General features: G+C 38.8%; 1 protein-coding gene and 1 pseudogene across 3 annotated transcripts in view; one reads left to right on the top strand and one right to left on the bottom strand.

Moving 5' to 3' along the window:
• Positions 1 to 4,499, bottom strand: part of LOC106919849 (ankyrin repeat and SOCS box protein 9-like) — a 5,713-nt pseudogene extending 1,214 nt beyond the window's left edge. Inside the window, exons 1-4 of the transcript XR_015766340.1 lie at positions 4,288 to 4,499; positions 4,123 to 4,202; positions 3,614 to 3,721; positions 3,161 to 3,314 (exon numbers count right to left, since the gene is read on the bottom strand). The product of XR_015766340.1 is annotated as an ankyrin repeat and SOCS box protein 9-like (transcript). The remainder of the gene's footprint in view (positions 1 to 3,160; positions 3,315 to 3,613; positions 3,722 to 4,122; positions 4,203 to 4,287) is intronic.
• Positions 4,500 to 4,569: 70 nt separating this feature from the next.
• gpr143 (G protein-coupled receptor 143) lies at positions 4,570 to 21,119 on the top strand. 2 transcript variants are annotated; one of them, XM_088016409.1, is made up of 12 exons: positions 4,579 to 4,669; positions 5,519 to 5,693; positions 5,781 to 5,865; positions 10,364 to 10,625; positions 14,088 to 14,197; positions 15,857 to 15,951; positions 16,334 to 16,426; positions 17,807 to 17,916; positions 18,026 to 18,134; positions 18,925 to 19,042; positions 19,137 to 19,392; positions 20,467 to 21,119. In XM_088016409.1, exons 4-12 carry the CDS (start codon positions 10,370 to 10,372, stop codon positions 20,562 to 20,564), a joined length of 1,245 nt encoding a protein of 414 aa, XP_087872535.1. In that variant the 5' UTR covers positions 4,579 to 4,669; positions 5,519 to 5,693; positions 5,781 to 5,865; positions 10,364 to 10,369; the 3' UTR covers positions 20,565 to 21,119. The 2 variants fall into 2 exon arrangements, with proteins under 2 accessions (XP_014845971.2, XP_087872535.1); XM_014990485.2 differs by lacking the exon at positions 5,519 to 5,693 and having other exon boundaries at positions 4,570 to 4,669.
• Positions 21,120 to 21,301: the final 182 nt, after the last annotated feature.

Raw genomic sequence — 21,301 nt, 5'->3', positions numbered from 1 at the left:
TGAGAACTGATCCAGCTGAGACCATCAGGTTAACAATATGTTTGACACTCCTGTGTTCATACATTTCTCTCTCTCTCTCTTTCTATTTCTGCTAGCACTGACTAAGCTCAGCAGAGATTATGCTAGCACATGCTATGGAATGTGACCTCTAACCCTTAGCTGAAGCCCGGGGCGGATCTAGAAAAATATCTATGGGGTAGCAAGAGGGGGTGGGGGGGCAGGATAATGTCTCGTTTCTCACGTTTAGCTTATACAGACCTAACATTGGACTTAATTTACTTGACTTACTTGTTGCAAAATATTGTTTTTAACTTGCATTGTTTCAAAATGAGCTACATGTAGCACTGAGGATTAAATATAATTTCTTAATGTAGTATAGTTGATTATTTTTACGTCTTTCATACTGCTGCTAATTGATATGTGTTACTGGACTGGACAACGCCTTAGTCGCTATATGATGCATTGAGTTGTGTCCAGAAAACTATTCAGTTCCAATGCAGGACGAGCAGAAATCTGTCACAAAAATATTAGTAGCGCCATCATTTATAATCGGATATATCTATTAAATCTGATTTAAAATAAAGCTGAGAAAACTGATGTGTGCTACATAAATTCTGCCTGAATTTATGTATAAATTTATGTATAAATCTATAAGCAGTTTGGTTTCTGTTAATTCTGTCAAGATGCAAGAAAGGGCTAATTTTTCTTATATTGGTAAATTGTTTTATTTTACATATGCTGTAGGAGCCGTAGTTTGATGACTGTTATAAATATCGCCACGTTTTACGAACAAAGGAGGGGATTCATTCAGTTTTTGTCGCTTGTTTAACTTTTAGGAATTGCAGCGGCTGCAGTGCGTCACAATAGAGGTACAATGGCTCTTTGAACGTCAGCTTCCGTGTTCGGGGAAAAGCGGCTCGGTCGTTTCCGGTCTATTGAGAATGGTATTTTACACTAGGTGCTTGCAGGGGTTGGCCAAGGTAACAATTAATGATGCACATCGATCCGAAACCCCAACAAGTAAGCTGGAGAAAGGTTTTAAGAAGTACGCCTCATTAAACATTCACGGATACAAAGATGAGTTTTACTTTATGACTAACATTAACTTTAGTTTATACTAGTAGGCAATGTTCTTGGACATGTTTCTTGTAAAAATGTGCTATTTAAGTATCTAAACATTTTAATCCATACTAATCTCCAATGTTTTTACCTTATTTTGTACTTATTTTCAAGTGTATTATGTGTTTATTGTCGTTCGTGTCAAACAGAGGGAGGTTACGGTTCAGGCTTTTTGCCTCTGAGGCATGAGGAAGTTCAACAAGCCCCACAGCCTAACAATAGGGCAGCTCTGGTGTCAGAGTTCGAGTTCAGCTGGCTGTTCAGGTTCAAAGTTGTTGTGCTAACATGTTCTTTAAGTTCTCTGTGTTATTTCGTTTTATTACCTTAGTGTGTTTCTTGTGAAGAGCTCAAATAGGATGGTGTTTACAGCAGTGCATACAGGCGGATTAATTGTCTGGCTGTCTGGCTGTGGTCTGCTCACTCGTTCCCATAAACTTGCTCTTTCAGGCGGAATACAGAAGTGATTCCATGGAAATACTACAGGGCTCCTTTATTTACCATCCGTCTCCCCCCGGTAGTTTGTCTGAAGATGCTGATCCGGAGTGAAGTGAAGGCTGCAAACTTTGCTGTGCGGCGTTAGCTTTAACTGCTAGTGGCGAATATTTACAAGCCACCGTCTTCTTAATTCAGGATCGTTTGGAAATCCATGAAAACTTAAACGCCCATTATATTAGGAAGACAACAATGTTCATAGTATTGCTTTATTTGCATCTGAAAAATGACTTTATCTTTTCTAGTTGTCATGGTAAGTCAAAGCGGAAACAAGAAAGCTGCATTTCGCTCATGCGGATGTGACATCAGCGCCGTACGTGCAAAGAGCCCATTCTGCTTTTTCTTGCTCTGTGTGTGATGGCATAGATACTTTGAAAAAGTAACTTTAATCAGATTATTGATTACTCCTTGAAATAGGTATTGGTGTTCTGTTTATCAGTGCTACCCGTAAATCCGTCCTACCTTGTATTTCTTATAAATGCGTCCTACTAGTCTGGAAGTATCGTTTCATGTGTTTTATTTCATTGAAGATTATGGTAAGTTTTATTTAATTTAGTTTATACTGGCTTTAATTCAGCTGCTGGATTACTTAATGTTTTTAGTTTACATGACAGGCAGCATGCAAATATATTTATAAATGGCTTTAGTTTACTGTCTGCAATTTCGTTACTACTGTCATTATTTGGCAGTTAATCAGGACAAAATACGTTGTTTTGTGGGCTATTTTATCCCTACGTTTTAAAATATTTTAGTTTAATTACACTCTTTTTATTATTAAACCTTGCTAAATAGATATTGGCACAGGTATTATGTGGGATTGAAGCTGTGTAATAGCGGTGTATTATTAGTGTATATTAATCATATCTTATCATTTCAGCAGCACAGAAACCTGCGCAGTTCGGTGGACACATTGTGGCTGCGCTGCATCTCATAACAGACATACAACGCATTAATGCGCAAAAAAGAGATGCAGTGATCTGTATTTGTCTGCGTTTAATTTAATTCCAATAAAAACGTGTTTCTCCTGCCTAATACTGTTTTTTTTTCTTACAAACACCTTTGTATTTAAAATATATATTTTCAACAGGTAGGATATTCTAGTAAAAGGTTTAGTCTATAGCGTTTCATTTTCAACAGGTAGGATATTCTAGTAAAAGGTTTAGTCTATAGCGTTTCATTTTAAACGGGTAGGATATTCAGATAAAGGAAGTGATCTTCTTGTGGTTTCGTCGTGTATATAAATTGTTCCAGTGCCATGCTAAGCATCCTAAGCTTCCACTTCAGTCCCATCACTCAAATAATGTTATCATTTGACATTAACATAACCCGCTATAGTTTTCTGTTTGTAAACATGACAGTAGCAGTTTTGGACAGTAGCACTGACAGATAGACTTAGCTATCTATCCGTGCTACGGTAGGAAAATCTGACGAGGTAGCACTGATAGTCAGAACACCATAACTATTTATTGAATTCATAGTGCCAGCTGGTTTGGCAACGAGGGTGGAAGGCTTTCATTCGGGGTGGCATCTGCCACCCCAGTAGATCTGCCCCGGGCTGCAGCCGTGTGGATTGGAGGACTGGACGGGCTGGTTTCCCCGGGGGGAGTCGCTCCATGCTTGAGAAGCAGAGAGACGCAGGTCACATGGCCCCTGGCAGAAGCTTCTGTTAATGCAGTATGTCCGTCCACAGTTGTGTGGTTAACCTGAAGTTGGGGAGGGGGAACAGCAATGCCTGAAAACTTTGAACAGTACACCTGGCCTCTGCTTTGCATTGTGCATTTTGCTTGCTAAAAGCTACATTGCCTGCGTGCTGCTATGTGTATTTTGGTTAATTTCTCACTCCTTTCACTTGTCTTCAATGATTAAATATTGCTGTTAACAAGCAAGAATTACAGGCTTTATTAAAGAAATTCTAAAAGAAAAGAAAAAAGTCATGAAGTTTTAAATTGACAGTGCTTTCTGTTTAATTCTTTTTCATTTCTGTGGGCTGTAAATCACTTACATTTGCTCCGTTTTCCACCAGAAGCTTGGCACAGTTTGTGTGGCCTTGCTGGCATGCGACATGAAGGGGAGAGACTCGGTCCAGTGTGTTTAGGTTTACACACATTCCCTGTCAACACACCAGGACACACGAATTCACTCCCAAACAGAGGCTGCACAGACAAAAGTCAATTTATCTTATTGGAATGTTTTGTGTTAGTCTATCACAAAACATTGGATAAAAAAAATGCACACTTGTTTTTTCTTTTTTTTTTATAGAAATGTTCAATAAAAAACAAAAATAGCACTAGTTTCTGTAAGTCCCCATTGAATTCCACAGTTGTTTCTGACTGTAACATGAAAAAGTATGCAAAAGATCAAAGATAAGAATTGCACTTGCAAGGCACTCTAAGTAGTGAAAAACATTAAAGCTTCACACAGCATTATCACAAACGTGTGTCCTGTTGAGAATCTCATGCAGCAGAAGCTGATTAGAATTTTAACTTTTTAACTCCAGAAGTTAAACTTTACCTGAGCCACGAGTCTTTGCAGACAAAGAACGTTTCCATTGAAGGCTGCGTCGTGAATCGGAGACCAGTCGGCTTCAACATCTTCGTGTGAAACGCAAAAAGTTGCTCAGACTTTGAGGTGATAGACATGTCTACTGTAATAACATATTTAAAGTGTTAAACTCACCGCTCATCAAAGGGTTGGAGAAATAAGGACATGCTGTTCCTTTCTGTGTCTCTTTGTTTCCAGCAGACATTCTTCACCTGTTTTCATGTTCGAGTTGCCCTTTTGTCAGACTGGAATATGTTTTTGTCCTATTTTGAGAGCAGTTCTTGATGTTTTCATGCCATTTCCTTCCTGGAGGAAGGACTGTAATGACTCAGCTCTGACCAATGGGAGTGCAGATGGAGAAGGAGAAGTAAGTGAAGCCTGTTGGTAATATTTTTTTTTGTTGTTGAAATCTGACACCGCACATCCACACCCATTATCTCTTGCATGTAATGTGACTATTTTCCCTCTGTTGTGTCCGACTTAATATTTTAAATTTAGGTAAACTGGATCAGTTTAGGTAAGTAAAAATGTTCAACTATACTCGTGTTTTTGTTTTTATGTTTGTTTTATGATTATAAAGTCATTTCCTGTACAGAAATTTCAGTTCTCTAATGTCATTTTTTACTTTGAGTAACTTGCTTTAAGCGTTCTGACACTTCAAGTCGAAACACAACATATTTAGTGATCAGCAGGAACCAGTGATTCTGGTTCCCTTATCATTGCCATTACTGGCTAGGTTAGTACTTTGTAGTTACTGATTAGGGCCAACAGTGAGACTAGTTTAACATTAACCTTTAATGTTGGGGAATATTTTTTTTTAACAATTTATAACCCAATTGAACGTCTATTCAACCATCCATGCAGTCATAACAAAATTATCTGAGTTTGTGATGTCATCATATAATTTCCAAAATGGAGGCGCGTCTGGTCAGGTGATTGTTTTGGTTGAATTTGTTAAATAGCTACAGCATTTTGGTAACATGTCCTAGATCACACTCAAACTACTTTATTTGCATTTTTGGAAATGTCTTCCATACTTTCTTTTTTATTTCTGAGTTCCGAGTCCAAATTTGGCTGTACAAGATGCTGACGGTCATCATTTTTAGTTTAACAAAGAAATACACAAAATTTATAATTATTCTGTAATAACAATATTTCATTTATGTTTGTTAGCAGTGTAACAAACATAAATCTTGATGTTAATTAAATGTGATACATAGATTTTTTTTTCTGTGCTCTACATACAAAATAAAAACTGCCAGAGTTCCTCCAGTTGAAGACGCAGCAGACTGCAGACTCTGTTTCATTTGTTCTAGCTGTATGTAAAAATATTCTCACCATTATTGCCTTGTGTTCTGCACTCAAGAGTTCTTTAGTGCTACTGTAATATTGCAGTGCATGCAGGCCAGCAGAGGGCAGCCACAGAGAGCAAATGTCCAGATTAAGTCAAAAGTCTGACTGCGTTACCCCGGGGGTTTGCTAATCCCCGGCAGCAGGCTGCAAGCCAGACACACAATTAACTCCGTGGCGTGTCAGGGAAGGTATGGATTAGAATAAAATCGTGCCAACTGTATGAATGCCCTCTCTGTTTTACCGAATCTTTGAAAGTCCTTGTTCCTTTGTTTCAGTTCTCCAGCCAAGTGAGCACATCTAGCAGCTGACTTCTGTTGGATCGGGACAGGGTGTGTGGTTGCCTGATGCACACATGCAGGGGTAAGCTGACCTTAGCAGGCAGGATGCAGCCAATGTTCACCCTTACAACGGAAGGACCTAATTTAGCTTTATGTTTTTTTTTTATTATTCTGGTCAATACTATACAGGTGCTGGTCATAAAATTAGAATATTGTGATAAAGTTAATTATTTTCCATAATGTCATGATAAAAATTAAATTGTCATATATTTTAGATTCATTGCACACCAACTGAAATATTTCAGGTCTTTTATTGTTTTAATTTTGATGATTTTGGCAAACAGCTCATGAAAACCCAAAATCCCTGTCTCAAAAAATTAGAATATTATGAAAAGGTTCTCTGAACGAGCAATAAAAATAATCATCTGAATCAACAAAGTAACTCTAAACACCTGAAAAAGATTCCTGAGGCCTTTAAAAACTCCCAGCCTGGTTCGTTACTCAAAACCGCAATCATGGGTCAGACTGCTGACCTGACTGCTGTCCAGAAGGCCATCACTGACATCCTCAAGCAAGAGGGTGAGAAACGGAAAGAAATTTCTGAACGAATCGGCTGTTTCCAGAGTGTTATATCAAGGCACCTCAGTGGGAAGTCAGTAGGAAGGAAAAAGTGTGGCAGAAAACGCTACACAACGAGAAGAGGTGACCGGACCCTGAGGAAGATTGTGGAGAAGGGCCGATTCCAGACCTTGGGGGAAGCAATGGACTGAGTCTGGAGTAGAAACATCCAGAGCCACTGTGCACAGGCGTGTGCTGGAAATGGGCTACAGGTGCCGCATTCCCCAGGTCAAAGGTCAAGCCACTTTTGAACCAGAAACAGCGGCAGAAGCGCCTGACCTGGGCTACAGAGAAGCAGCACTTTGGACCACTGTTGTTCAGTGGTCCAAAGTACTTTTTTCGGATGAAAGCAAACTTTGCATGTCATTCGGAAATCAAAGTGCCAGACTCTGGAGGAAGACTGGGGAGAAGGAAATGCCAAAATGCCAGAAGTCCAGTGTCAAGTACCCACAGTCAGTGATGGTCTGGGTGCCATGTCAGCTGCTGGTGTTGGTCCACTGTGTTTTATCAAGGGCAGGATCAATGCAGCAGCTATCAGAAGATTTTGGAGCACTTCATGCTTCCATCTGCTGAAAAGTTTTATGGAGATGAAAATTTAATTTGGTCTGGAATCTGCCCTTCTCCACAATCTTCCTCAGGGTCCGGTCACCTCTTCTCGTTGTGTAGCGTTTTCTGCCACACTTTTTCCTTCCTACTGACTTCCCACTGAGGTGCCTTGATATAACACTCTGCAAACAGCCGATTCGTTCAGAAATTTCTTTCCGTTTCTCACCCTCTTGCTTGAGGATGTCAGTGATGGCCTTCTGGACAGCAGTCAGGTCAGCAATCTGACCCATGATTGCGGTTTTGAGTAACAAACCAGGCTGGGAGTTTGTAAAGGCCTCAGGAATCTTTTTCAGGTGTTTAGAGTTACTTTGTTGATTCAGATGATTATTTTTATTGCTCGTTCAGAGAACCTTTTCATAATATTCTAATTTTTTGAGACAAGGATTTTGGGTTTTCAAGAGCTGTTTGCCAAAATCATCAAAATTAAAACAATAAAAGACCTGAAATATTTCAGTTGGTGTGCAATGAATCTAAAATATATGACAATTTAATTTTTATCATGACATTATGGAAAATAATGAACTTTATCACAATATTCTAATTTTATGACCAGCACCTGTATGTGTTTTTCATTTTGAGAGTATCACATGCTACATGAACTACTGTTTACTGTTTTTTTTTTTTGTTGTTTTTTACTTACAACTTCCTGTCAAGATATAGATTTTTTTTAAGCTCCTACTCCCCAAAATAAGTTATATGCAGCACTATGCAAAAGTCTAGATTCATCCTTACTGTTCTCATGTGCTCATGTTGACGAAATGATACCTTGCAATCTTTTAAAATGATTTAAGCCTGTAGTTTGATGCATACCTCAGGTCATGTTACGGTTCATTTTGAGTTTATTTACTTTTTTTTTTCCCCGTTATAGATTTCCGTTGTTTCTTTTAAACATCGTCAAAAGAAAGCGTATAGAGCTATTTATCTTGAGTGACATGACATAGTGTTTTGCCTGCATTTATGTTTAGGCCAGAGCCCTGCATGTGGACATGATTTCGCTGCACATATGACACATGCACATGACCACAAATTCCCACGCAAAGTGATCATGTGTCGGCCCAGTTCTTATCCAACTTTAAGCATAGATCTACAAAGTGTCCCTTATTTTAACTACTGTGATGAAGAGAGTGCCATCTTATTTTTAACTTTTTACATCACAAATATTAATGTTTCAAAACAAAATGGCTTTCCGTATGTGGAGAAAAGCGTACAGACAATAAATTTAAGACGGCAGAACAACACTTTCTACATCTACAGCTTGTCTGTCTCCCCAAATCTTTTGTGATATTTTCATTTCACAGGTTTTGCTTTTCTTTTTAAAAATGGAAACCATGCAAACAAAAAACAAAAAACGATGAGCCCATGCTTGGGCATGTAGACACTGAAGCAGATTAATTCTCCGCCGCACTCTAAAAACTGCTGGGTTATTTCTTTGACCCGAATGCTGGGTTTATGCTGCTGGGACAAAACTAAACAAAACTACCAAACGGCTTTCTGAGTGCTGCAGAGGCAGCGCTCTGCTTCGAAACGAAGGGGCTGGTTATTTACTTCAAGTGGAGAAAAGTGGACATCCATCCGGTTGTGATCAACAGGGTCTGATCGGCTCTGGGGGCGCGGGGGGCATGGAGTGGGGGGCGGGGGCGTGGAGTGGGGGGTGAGGGGGGAATACCAAGCAGCTGCAGAAAAACAAAGAGTATAGACTTTACTTCCTGAGGGTCTTCATGGAAAAAAAAAAAAAAAAACATGTTCCACAAAAGCTGATTTTAGCCTTCTACCACACTCCATTGAGAGTGCACTGACTTACTGCATGGTTCAGCAGCTTCCCAGCCCCAGAGAGGAAGGCAGAGAAACTGATTGGCTACATATATAGAGTTTTTTCTTTTAATTTCAGTTTACATCTAACTATTAAATTCTGTATTTAATTGTATGTTTTACTGAGCCAAATTGCATAATTCTTGTTGTTACTCAATAGGAATAATAGTGACGACATCCCATCCTGTCTTATTGCAAATATTGGGTCAGAAATATGACCAAATATTTCTTTAATCTAACTCGGTATGCTGCGTCAAACCCATAAACCAAACTTTTTGTGTTAAATCAGCCTAGATCTGGAACCTTATTTGTTTTTAACCCAGCAGTTTTTAGAGTGTATTAACAAAAAAAACCATTCAGTTCCTAACAGGAAGTGATGCAGGCGCATGTCTGGGCTTGAAATGTACAGTTGTCAGATACCAGGCATGCTTTATTTAACCAAACACTACAAGACGATACAGAATACATGAGCCTTTATGAAGCATAGGTGAGGAAGGCATTCGGTTAAAATGTACGTCTTCCCAATAAAGTATTTATGTCCACTAAACAATACAAGGTTTTCATCTTAAAATCCTCTAAAAAAAAAATGTGTCGTCACATTCAGCTCTTTTAACTCTAATTGCACTTAAATTAAACTAGAACATTTTCAGGAGCAATGCTCAAGTCCTCATCTGATGATAGAAGGAGTGTTTAGCACAGCTGCAGATCTACTAATCAACGGTCATCCACTTAAAGTGACAACCTTAGCATGAAGTACAAATAATCAGAAGCCCCACAAGCCATGTAGGGTACGCAGCAAACTGATCTGGTATAATACAACATGAGGTCATACCCTGGCACATGCCCAGTGAAACATGGTGGTGGCAGTATCATGCCGGGAAGATGCCTTTACTTTAAAAGGGAGGGGACGAACTAAAGACTTGAGATTTTGGTCTGAGCCGTGTTTACCTTTCAGCTGGTTGGCACTAAACATTCAGCTGTGAATACAACCAAGCTGTTTAGATCACGTGTTAGAATGGCCCAGTCAAAGTGCAGCCGCCTGGAGAAAATTCATAATTTAAAGGAGGCTGTGCAGATTCTTGTGACTTATTTATGTTTTTAAAGCGTGCACTGACAAAGTTGGGTTTCACTTTTGCGACTGCTTTACTCCATTTGAAGTTGATGTTATTATTTGACCTTTTTCTCCCCTACATTAGTGTGAACGTGCAGAACAGGGGGGGTGGAGGAGGGTGGGAAGGGGGGGGGGGGTAAACGAAGAATTAAAAAGAAAGCTTTAAGTCTGCTTCTGCCGGCTGACATAATCAGTCTCTTTCATACAACAGCCCTTTTGTCGGCGCCTTGCATTGTGCGGCAGACTTAAGCTACAAGTTCAGGGATTAAACAGAAGCACATGATGATTCAACCCCGTGATTTGTCGAGGAGAGCTGCCTCATGGACTCAGTCATTTCCTTTTTCTTTTCCTTTCCCCTTCTTCTCCTTCTTCTTCCTCCTCCTCCGAACACCGTCTTCTCCTCTCCCTCCTTCTGCTCCTCTGCATCGCCCCGCAGTCCCTGATGGCTTCCCCGCGGCTGGAGACGTTCTGCTGCCCGAACCGGGACGCTGCCACGGAGTTCGCAGTCTCCTTCCAGCCCGTCCTGTTCGGGGCTCTGAGTCTGGGCAGCGCCGCTCTGAGCCTCGTGTTCGCTGTTCTGCAGGTTCTGCCGAAGCGCAAGGGATACAGGAGACTGGGACAGTACCCTCTGCCGAGGCCCGCCTCCTCCTCCAGAGTATTGTTCATCATCAGTATATGTGACATACTGGGATGCACAGGTAAACAAATCAATCATCAAAAGCAGCCGATTTAGTTTGGTTTTCTTTTTTCTCCTTTTTTAGTCAAAGAAAAAAAAAAGAGGGGGTGGTGGTGAATGTGCTGTTTTTTTTTGTTTTTTTTTCCACAGCGTGGTTCTGGGTTTGATTACGCACATGAATAGTTTCTTTTAACCCCTTTGTTGCTCAACAAAAAAAAGAGCATTTGAAAACTTGTGTATAATACCCTTATAATTAAGTTGAAATTGTGACTAATTAGTCACAACCTAGAGGGTCTGAGGATATTTACTTTAAAATTTTACTCATCAGAAATAAGATAAGGAAAAACTGGGCAATCAACAGGAGAGAGGCGGGGAAACAGGTCGCTAGTCCATCGAAAATAAACTGAGCAAAAAAAGAAAGAAAGAAAAGAAAAACAACAACAGAACAAAAGAAAAATTGTAATTAAAACCGCTGTTTTTTTTTGTTTTTTTTTTGTTTGTTTGATTGGTCAAAAACCGATTAAGTAAATTATATACTTTTAGGAAGTCAGATTTTTTTGCCTCTTTTTATTATTTTAAAATAAATATGTAGAAAATATTTGTTTGCTGCAAAGTATATATTTTTTATGTACAAAAAATACATTTATTCCAAAATTGGTATTTGTCAACCATCATATATGCCAGTAGTAGGCGCTGTTTCGTCCAAACACTTCTAAAGCGCTTGTTTGAGTTTCCAATACATTTTCTTAAGAGCACACTTGTTAAGTAAAGAATTTAAAATGGATAAAGCGGTTTTTAAGACTTTGATTTTGAAAATCCCCCTCTCCAGATATACATACACAAATTAAGATGTGCAGGATTTCAGAACATGAAGCAATTAGAGATTGGTTTCATTTAAGAACATTTTATTTAGGTATTAAGAGGATTCCAAACCAAGTGTAAACTCGGGCTCATCATCCTTTTTGATGACAAACCAGTAAAGCGGCTTATATGTTTACATTTTATATTCTGAAACAATGATCAAATAAAATGGTTTCTATTTGTTTGTTTGTTCTTCATTTCCGAATTTGGAAGAAATCTAGTCTGCTTAAAATCCAAAAAAATCAACTAAAAAAGTGTAAGATGAGAACCTTTTGAGAAATAATAATAATAATAATAATAATAATAATAATAATAATAATAATAATAATAATAATAATAATAATCTTCTTGCCATGCTTGTAAAAATTATAAAAGCTGCAAATAAACTCAACATAAATGCGTTCTGACGCCATTTCAATGTGTTAAATCAGCAAAGACTATTCTTTCCTCTGGAGACAATTTGGCAACATTTGTTAAAAATTAATATTATATATAATAACAATCCACTTGCCACAGGCCGTGTAGGGTAGACAGCTAACCGATCTGGTATAACATAACAGTGTTTATTGCTGTAGATGCTCTTTGAATGAGTCACAGCTTTTATTTTAGTGCTTTTTTTTTTTTTTTTTTACAACGGGGATTTGCCACTAATACGTTCAAAATGTTTAGATTTCTGTTGGATTTCACACTTAGGGTACGTTGCCTGCCAACGAGGACGGAAATGTGTTTCCAACGTGCATTTAAAACTGAGCGAGTGTAACGATATTACTTCCTTCAGGAATAAATAATCTGATCCTGAACCCGTATCTCTGATCGCCAGTTATAAAAATGAAATATCCTCTCACTTAGTGCTGCAGAGGCTGTGAACTCCGTGTTTTTGTAGTAGTTTATATACGTCTGTTAATCATTTCTTTTACAGGCAGCCAAACCCACCTGCTGCTCCCTCTGTATTATGAGTACCTGTTGTGGAAACTCCATTCACATATTGGATGAAGCTGGAAAAGCAGTAAAACTCGGCTTTCCTATTGCCATCATAGATATAAACATTATTAGATTTCCATGAGGTCAGATTTACGGCGAGTCCCTGCAGAGTGGCTGAGGAGCTGCAGATTGCAAAACCCAGCAGAAAAAAAAAAAGATACATAAACAAAACAGTTAAAGTTAATGCTGTGTTTCACCAGAATCCCTTTGGAAATGTTGACAAAATGAAGAGGCAATTTAAATTTAACTTGTAAATAAAGAGGGAGCAATGAAGACTGGCAAATTTTGACCAATTCCATCCTAGCTATTTATACATTTTCTTTCCAAATCAAATGTTCTTTTTGCTTTATAAAGACACGAGTCATGAGCTTCTAAACAGCAAATCGTGTTCAGTCGCAAATATATATTTAAAAAAAACATTTTTGCTGCAGTTTTATTACAGATTTTATGTATTGCTTTTTAACAAGGACTTAGCCAAAATATATTTAACTGTATTTTCTCAAATATGACAATTTCTGTCCATTCTTCTCTTGAGTTGATATTGGCTAGTTAATAAGCTGGATCATCTGCTCTGCTTGCTGGTCTGGAGTTTGCTGCTTACCGTAGCTTTACTTTTATAAAAGTGACGGGTGACACTGCTTTCATTTCGGTGCCATGTCTGTCCTTGAGTTTTGTGACCAGGACTGATCCGGACTGCAAACTGTGAGTCTGTATCAGAAAGTTTAGGGACGTACACAACTAGTCATTCATGCTGGATCTTGAGATCAAATCCCTCATGTGGTTTTGCCTATTTATTATTACCAAACCTGGTGAAATCCTGGATAAAGTTAACTGTATTTAGAGATCCGGGAAATTTAAAATCTTTTAACCAAATTAAGCCCAATTCCAACCTAAGCATCCATGTTATTTTAGATTTCTTTTCAGCACAAAAATGCGTGTAAGAATCAATTTTTTAGGCTTCCTGGAGAGGGAAAAAAAAGAAGCTCTCAATCCATTGCTTTCATGCAATAAAATGATTAATTATACCTGCTTTTTTTTTTTTTTTTAAATACAGCCCTATCCTGGAATCATTTAGGATTTCAAATATCGGTGCTAATACCTGGACTTTTACTAAAGCTTATCACACCAGGAGACTCCGACCCTCATGTCTTTGGTCCAAGCTGTTGCTCAGCATGCAGAGGAAGCACAGCTCTCTGACACCTGAACTGCTCATCCATCACTTTTCCTGGCAAGAAGACGAGCAGGTGAAGTCATGTGTTTCCACGTCCTGCGAGATCCAGTCACCGCTGTGGAATTAGAGCGGCACACAGACGAAACATGGAGCCGCGTGCCTTCTGCGTTGCGTGGAAGTTCCAGGAGACCTCCTTATTTTATTTTATTTTTTTCCAGTTTTGCGAAGGAAATGGAAACACCCCCAATAAAATACATCCGCTAGAAAGCTCATATTTCCATGATGTTAAGCTGCTATTAAAAGGACTCCCTGACTGACAGTAATTAATCCAAGCAGTAAACCAAAACAGCTAAGAAAAGCAAACACGTGTTGAAACGCTAATTAAAGCCAGGTAATTTCCACATGGGCCCTTTGTGTTGGCTCCTCTTTCCTCCTCCAGTTTAAGATTCAATGTGACTCTCTCTGTTTCAGGGATCATCGTCAGGTCCTCTGTGTGGCTGGGTCTGCCGAGCATCGTCGAAGGCATCTCGGTGACCAACAACACGGACGTGTTGCCAGAGGCCTTCTGTGTTGGCAGCGCAGTAAGTGTAAAAGATGCTCCTTTAAACAATTTAATGTGGTCAAGCAGCTCGGTTACACTGGAAGCCACACGTCTTGTCTTTGGTTTATGCTTGAAAGATTACAAGGAAGGGTTTTTGTTTGTTTTTTTTTTCTTTTTATAATCACGCATGATTCTGGAAAATGTAGATGTCACGGGAGGTCATTTGCTCGAATCAGAGCTCTGTAAGTAGATGGGAGAAAATTGCGTCTCGGTTTGTAACTTTGAACAGTTTCCGGCTTCCATGAGACTCTTATGGCGTGATTATCTCGAGTGAACACATCACCGTTTTAAAGTGTTAACACAAAATGTACAGGACAGTGTAATCTATCAAAATCAACCAGCAGGGTGAATTCTTGGCGTTCTGATGAGAACTCTCTGTTGCGTATTTAAAGAAATAATGAGATTTCTGTATTTTTTATCAACATTATAATTTATTTAAAAACAAGAGAGCATCAGATTTAGAAAAAAAAAACTGCTAGTAACCAATGGTACAAAAATATTATGTTATTATATTCAGGATAAATTTACCAAAAAAAATTATCTGATGACTAAATAATAATTTTAAAAAAACAAAGATACCACACCAACACGGCTTTACACACCAATTAAAAGGGGAAGTTTCAACTTTGGATAAAAAGTATTAATTATAACGATTAATCTAAGAATTACCAGGAGCTTATGAGGTTCTCTTGAATGCCTAAAGGAAGAGGTTTTGAACCCAATTTTGACTCCTAATATCCACTTTAATCTCATAGTGGAGAGAAAAAGATACCAGGACCAGGACTGGTTAATCAGCCGAGGGACGATTAACCAGTCAAGAACTGAGAAGCGAGAGCGTCTGTCCTATTACAATACAGCCAGTTGAAAAAAATGCATTGTACTTGTTTTGTAAAGCAATTCATTTCGACTCAGAAGCCTCTCTAAACTCCAAAACTATCTCACAAGGCAAGAGTCGGTTCTTTATGCTGGGATTTTCACATTCAAAGATATAAAACTGTAATCATTTCACTCAATAAAAGACTAGTTTAAACTTTATATTTCAAGATCTGGCCAATGGTGGATTGTTTTTCATTTTCTAAATGAACCAAATAACATGATCAATTGGTTAAGGTTATAAAAACACTCACGTTTGTGAGACACTGGGACTCCACCTGTGGAAATTTGTTCGGCTAGATCTAAAGTCTGACGGGAGCTGGAGAGGAGCACTTAGATGAAAATTCAAATCGGAGGTGGTTAATTGTTTGGTCGATCTGCACTGGTGGCCATCCAGCAGTCAGCTGTGTAGCAGACATGCTAGCAGTGTTAGCTTGACAGCATCTGCTGTTCTGTTTTAGCTTCCAGGCAGAGAATGTCTAAATGTCCAGAATGGGAAGTGTTTCCAAACAACCAAATATTTCTCTCTTGGGCACAACGGGGAAAAAAATGCGTAAGCAACAAGTGGGGGTGGGGCAGTGTTGTGTGAAAAAAGCAGACTAAACCTCATAACCTTTATGAGTGGCAGCTTTATCAGTACCTTCTTTTAAACATTGGCGTGCTCAGGCCTACTTGGTTCATGGCTAGTTGCCACCAAATACAACAGATTTTGTGGTTTAGTAAACCACACATTTTGCTGGTAATCATCCATTTCATTGTGCTGCAGATGTGGATCCAGCTCTTCTTCAGCGCTTCGTTTTGGTGGACCTTCTGCTACGCCGTGGACGTCTTTCTGGTGGTGAAAACCTCCGCTGGGATCAGGTTCTTTTTGAGCTTCGCTTCTCCTCCTCCGCAGTTCACTATTACCTCGAACCTTCCTCCTGTAGAAGACAGGATGACGCGAAAAAAAAAAAAAAAAAATCCAAAACTGAGAAGAACCCATTTAGTTTCAGCTCTATGTGTAAGATGCTTTTTTTTTTTTTTTTTTTTGGTCCCTTTTTCTCACTCCTGACTCAGAGTGAGGAGTTGTTTGATGACACAATAATAGCTGTTCATGTTCCTCTACTCTTCCTGTCAAAGCAGCATGTTTGTTTCTTTTTTTTTTTAGAAGAGAGGAAAACCAAAATACCATCCACAAGAAACAGATCTGCAGCTTGTGCTGCTGTGAGTCCGAGTCTCATGACTTTCTCTCCCCCCCCCTCAGCACCATTGTCCTCTACCACATGATTACGTGGGGTCTGGCTGTGCTGCTGTGTGTTGAAGGAGTGGCCATGCTCTACTACCCATCCATCTCTGAGTAAGATACTTTTCTGTTTTCCCGAAGGTAAATCAAAATCCCCTTTCAGTGTCGCAGCTGAAAGCCATGAGAATCGTTTATCAAACAATCTTTCTATCCTGGAGAACAATAAAGTTATTGATTGAATGATCCAGGATGTTTTTTTTTTCCTAATCTTTTTTTTTTTTTTTTTTTCACACAAACTGCTTTTGCATAAAATGACGGCAGTGACATTCTGATGACAGCATAAGGGAAAGATTTCACAGCTCTGGTTTTATTGGATTTCTCCAGTTGATCAGAGTTTAAACAGATTTAAATCTTTTTTTTTTTTTGTGACATCATAGGATCTAAAAATGGAGCTAAAGTTTAGGGTGACGGCAAGAAGGTCTACCAACCTCGCAAAACTTGATGTTCGTCGCAAAAGATAAATCATCAGTGGAAGAATGCACAATTCTGCTCAGTAATTACAGAAAAAAGTGAATTCCCGAAATGTCAATAAATATTTTTCTACTGAATGTTGAGGAACAGGAAAAGAAAAAGAAAAAACATTGTGGCATCCTGTTTTCCAATAAAAAGTAAATAAAACAAGATTTTTCTTCTTCTTCCCAAAATAAAACTGGTGTAGAATCTCGTTCATGCAGGATTTCTGAAGGAGCCTTTTTGAAAAACGATCAGTTGCCTCAGGGATAAACTGGGGATTTTTCCAAAAGATCTTTTCTTCTTACATTATTTTATTATCTTTGAGAGATGCCTGATGAAATGAAATAATTCAAAATCTAAATCTGACAGGGCCTGAATGAAATTAGGCTTACCTACCTCTTTAGATTAGATTATTGCCCTAATAACAAGATTCTTGTAAATCAAGAACATCTCAGTTTTTTTTTAGGCAGTTCTTTAGAAACCAGGTAATATTTTTGATCGCTCGTCATCACTTCATTTCAAATAGACGACTTGTAATCGCTCTCATCATGTAGGGAATATTTCTGGGGACGAATTAGTGGATTACTATAAATAATATATATATATATATATATATAATTATTATTATTAGATTAATATTAGATTAATATTATGGTTTTTACCTCTTTTAACAAATCAACTGTAGACTGACTAGACTGTACAGCCTTGAGTTAGAATCATATATATTTCTACAGCACATTACATTTCTATTGCATTTGATGTGTGGTTTTTGTCCACTTCTTCTTACCAGAATGTCACCGGAGTCATTTTATTCAGATTTTTTTTTTTTTTTTTTTCTGTATTGATATTTTATTTTTCAGTTTGTGTTTCTGTGTACAACATGTTATTATTCTGGAAGCAGCTCATCTGATTAAATGCAACTTGTCAAAACGAATTATTTATCCCACTGCTGAATAAATCATGTTCCATCTCCTTGTGCAGCTGTGAACAAGGCCTCCAGCACGCTGTTCCCCACTACATCACCACATACGCCCCCATGCTGCTCGTCCTCATAGCCAACCCCGTGTTCTTCAGTCGGACCGTATCTGCAGGTCGGTTCACCTCTGCCAATTCAATTTCGCACACATGGCAGTGCATCGCAACATGTTTGCAAGAAAAAAAAAAATCAAAAATAAAGGCGACCTTCTGATCTCTCCGCAGTGACATCTTTATTGAAAGGACGACAAGGAATCTACACAGAAAATGAGAGACGGCTGGCTAACGAGATTAAAATCCGCTTCTTTAAAATAATGCTCGTGTTCTTTGTTTGGCAAGTTACGGCTCCACTCAGATTTTCACCTCTGTATGTTTAAATGAACATTGTACGGTTGTCTTCAAATATTTCCCCCTCCCCAGAATTTTGCTCAGTTTATGTAAGTAGCACCAACTTACAACAAATATCTTTTGAAGACGCTTCAGTTCCTCTTTGGTTACATAGAAACATCTGCAGTTCGGAATTAATTGACATCAGCTCATTTCATTTCAATCCAATCCAGTTATCCAGTCACATTCAGTTCCAACAGCATACATTCCAAATCCAACTCCCCCAAATAGAAGGGGTGAATAGTTTGTTTTTCTGTCAGCAGTTAGCATTATATTGACCCAAAGATACAGTCTTGCTTTGTAATCATGTTCCTTTAGGGTTTTAAAGCGTACAAGTGGGAAGAATTACAGTATTAGCGTGGTTATTATTAGCTGGTATAACTAGCAAAGCCCAGTTGCAACTAAAAGTCACCAAAAGTCGGTGCGCTGTGTTTTCCCACATCTGTGTTTTTCTCTTCCTAGAGACGTTTAAACACAGCACAGTCCTCTGCTTTCCAAATATTGTTTTCCTGCTTTAGTGATTGTTAAAAACTACACATTTTCACAAACACTTTTTGCTGTAAAAAAAAAAAAAAAAAAAAATACTGCTGATGTATTTAGAGTTAAATGATGCAAAATTGTTAAGTTGATTAGAACACGTTCCATAATCCTTGTTGGTTATTTGTTTTATGTCGAATGTCTCTTTGTAAGATTGGATTTTCTTTCACGTTGGTGCATTTTTATTATTATTTTTTTAGCTGGGCTCCAAATATCATCAATGAGTGCCTCCTCTTCTACCTGGAGATGCAGCCAAATATCACCGACAACAGTCTGAGAAACATCAGGAACGCAGCCCTCACCACATGGTTCATCATGGTTGGTTGAACGGCAACGCTAGACGCAGATAGCTCACCCTTTTCTATGACCATTTCATGACTTTTATTCACTTTTGCATCATGCTTTTTTTCAGGGCATTCTGAACCCGATGCAGGCTTTCCTCAACACCCTGGCCTTCCACGGCTGGACGGGTTGGGACGTGGACCTCAACCCGCAGCGGAACAGGGAGCTGGCCTGGGACTCGGGCTCCACCTCGGTGCCGAACGCGGCCGGACAAAACCCGGTGGTGGGAACGACTCTGCTGTACCAGAGTCACGTTCAGGAAGTGCAGAAGAACACGATAGGAAACGGACAGCAGCACTCGGACGCCATCAGTGTCCTCTCTGAAGGTAATTGGCTTGCCAGTGGCGGAAGCAGCTCGCCAGTATATCAGGGCTGGTGATGCGCATCGTGTGCACGCACCTTCACGACACGCACTTCTACCGCAAACATCCTCGCTTAGAGAACGTAAACGGTTAGACTTTAGCGATCCTCACCAGAACAAAAGACAGTAGTTCAATTTTTTATTTTTTTTTTATTTTTTTTTTTTACATCATCAGTGTTGTTGATGACCTCTGTTATGCAACGTCTATTTTTGACCTCAACGTAGAGCAGCTGTAGCGTGAAACTACACTCCTTGGGGATTTTATGGATTGTCTGTAAATAATGATCCGAAGTGGATGAAACATTAACGGTCTGTCTGGTATGTGGACACACAGCTGAGAGACGTGTTTGTTTATTGTGTAATTTGATCAGTGACTTTGTGACATTCCATTCAGGCTTGTTAAGCATCATTATTTACAGATAATCAGATGATTAGCAGAGAGCAATGGGTGGTAAGGGGGAAATGGTAAATATGCACATAAGCAGGAAAAAAATTCCCACGTCTGGAACTAATGTGGTCTAATGCAACAATCGTGTGATAAATATTTGTCAAGCTTGTATTGTTAACTTTCTGATTGGTTAAAAAAAAAAGAAAGAAAAAAACCCTCCAGTGGAGGATGCGATGCAAAATCTGACTGACATTTAAGTGGTATAAACTGTTACCTACCACATTCAGGCATGTTTGTTGTATTGGACTGCATCAGTTTTAGCTCTAGGCGTGCCTTGTGAACTTCCACTGTAGTGTATGTAAGTGTGAATCTACTGGAAACAATGCTATTTTCACTCCAACACTACAGTTCTTGTGTGTGCGCCTTGTCTTGTCACTAGGACTTCTGATATCTTTTTTAAAAATAAAGTTATTCATCTGAAGGACTTATGGTTTTCATTCATTCGCTGAACATCCAGTGCAGTAACAGATAAAAAGAAAATAATAATAATACTTGAATTTTAACTACGTTTCATGTAGGGTTTATATTGTGTAATACGTTTTAAGTGTTATGTGCAGCAACGAGTAATCTGCCCCTATTTTGTCTTGCTAGGTTCAGAGTCTAGTACAGTTGAAATCCACATTTCCAGCGAGCTACAAGGGGACGTAGACGCTGACGGAGAGTCCTTGGAGAACTCTGTGAGACACTAGCTGGCCTCATCCACACCCCAACTCCCTCCCCTTTTACATTGTGTTAGTCTTTAGAAGTTAGACCTTGGTAGTTTTAGTCAAGTGTTACGATGGCAACTGCTTTTGAGAAAGCTGCTCTGTCACAGTAGATTCCGTTTTCTATTTTTAAGACTTTTTTTTTATTTTACCTCTGAACATGTTAAACCTTCAGCAGTATTTATAGGGTTTTTATTTTTTTGTCCATCAGCTGAACAGCCCCAGCAGTATTATTTTTTTTTCTTGTAGCTGTAAAACTTGCAAAACAAACTGACATTTGTTTTGTTATCTAGTTACAGATTGACTTTTAGTGCCAAGAGATCCCCCCCCCACCCCAACGGGCAAATTCTCTCAGTTCAGTGCACTGATCTTGTAAAATGGATCCCATCAATAAGCTAAGACACTACAAATTCTTTAAGCTTCTCCGTGTTTTTTTTTTTTTATAAAGGCTATTGTATTTCACACCATCAGTCTATGTATTTTTGCACAAATCCATCTTATGTCGTATTAAATACCTTGTAGATTTGTTGTTTGCTATGAGTGGTTGTGAAAGACTGCATTGTAGAAGAGCTGAACATTTAATTATATTAGTTTGTAAACAAATCGAAAACCAACCTGAAGGATGGACCCTCGACCTTTCCATCGAGTTTCCGCACATTTCCCACGGTCAAGGTTTATTTAGAACCAACTACAAAGTATGAAATGTATATGTATAAATACAT

The sequence above is a fragment of the Poecilia mexicana genome, unplaced genomic scaffold, assembly GCF_051168715.1.
Source record: "Poecilia mexicana isolate PSO_F unplaced genomic scaffold, ASM5116871v1 scaffold_2, whole genome shotgun sequence".
NCBI lineage: Eukaryota > Metazoa > Chordata > Actinopteri > Cyprinodontiformes > Poeciliidae > Poecilia > Poecilia mexicana.
The sequence above is the reverse complement of the archived record's forward strand: the minus strand, read 5'-3'. Positions and strand labels throughout refer to the sequence as shown.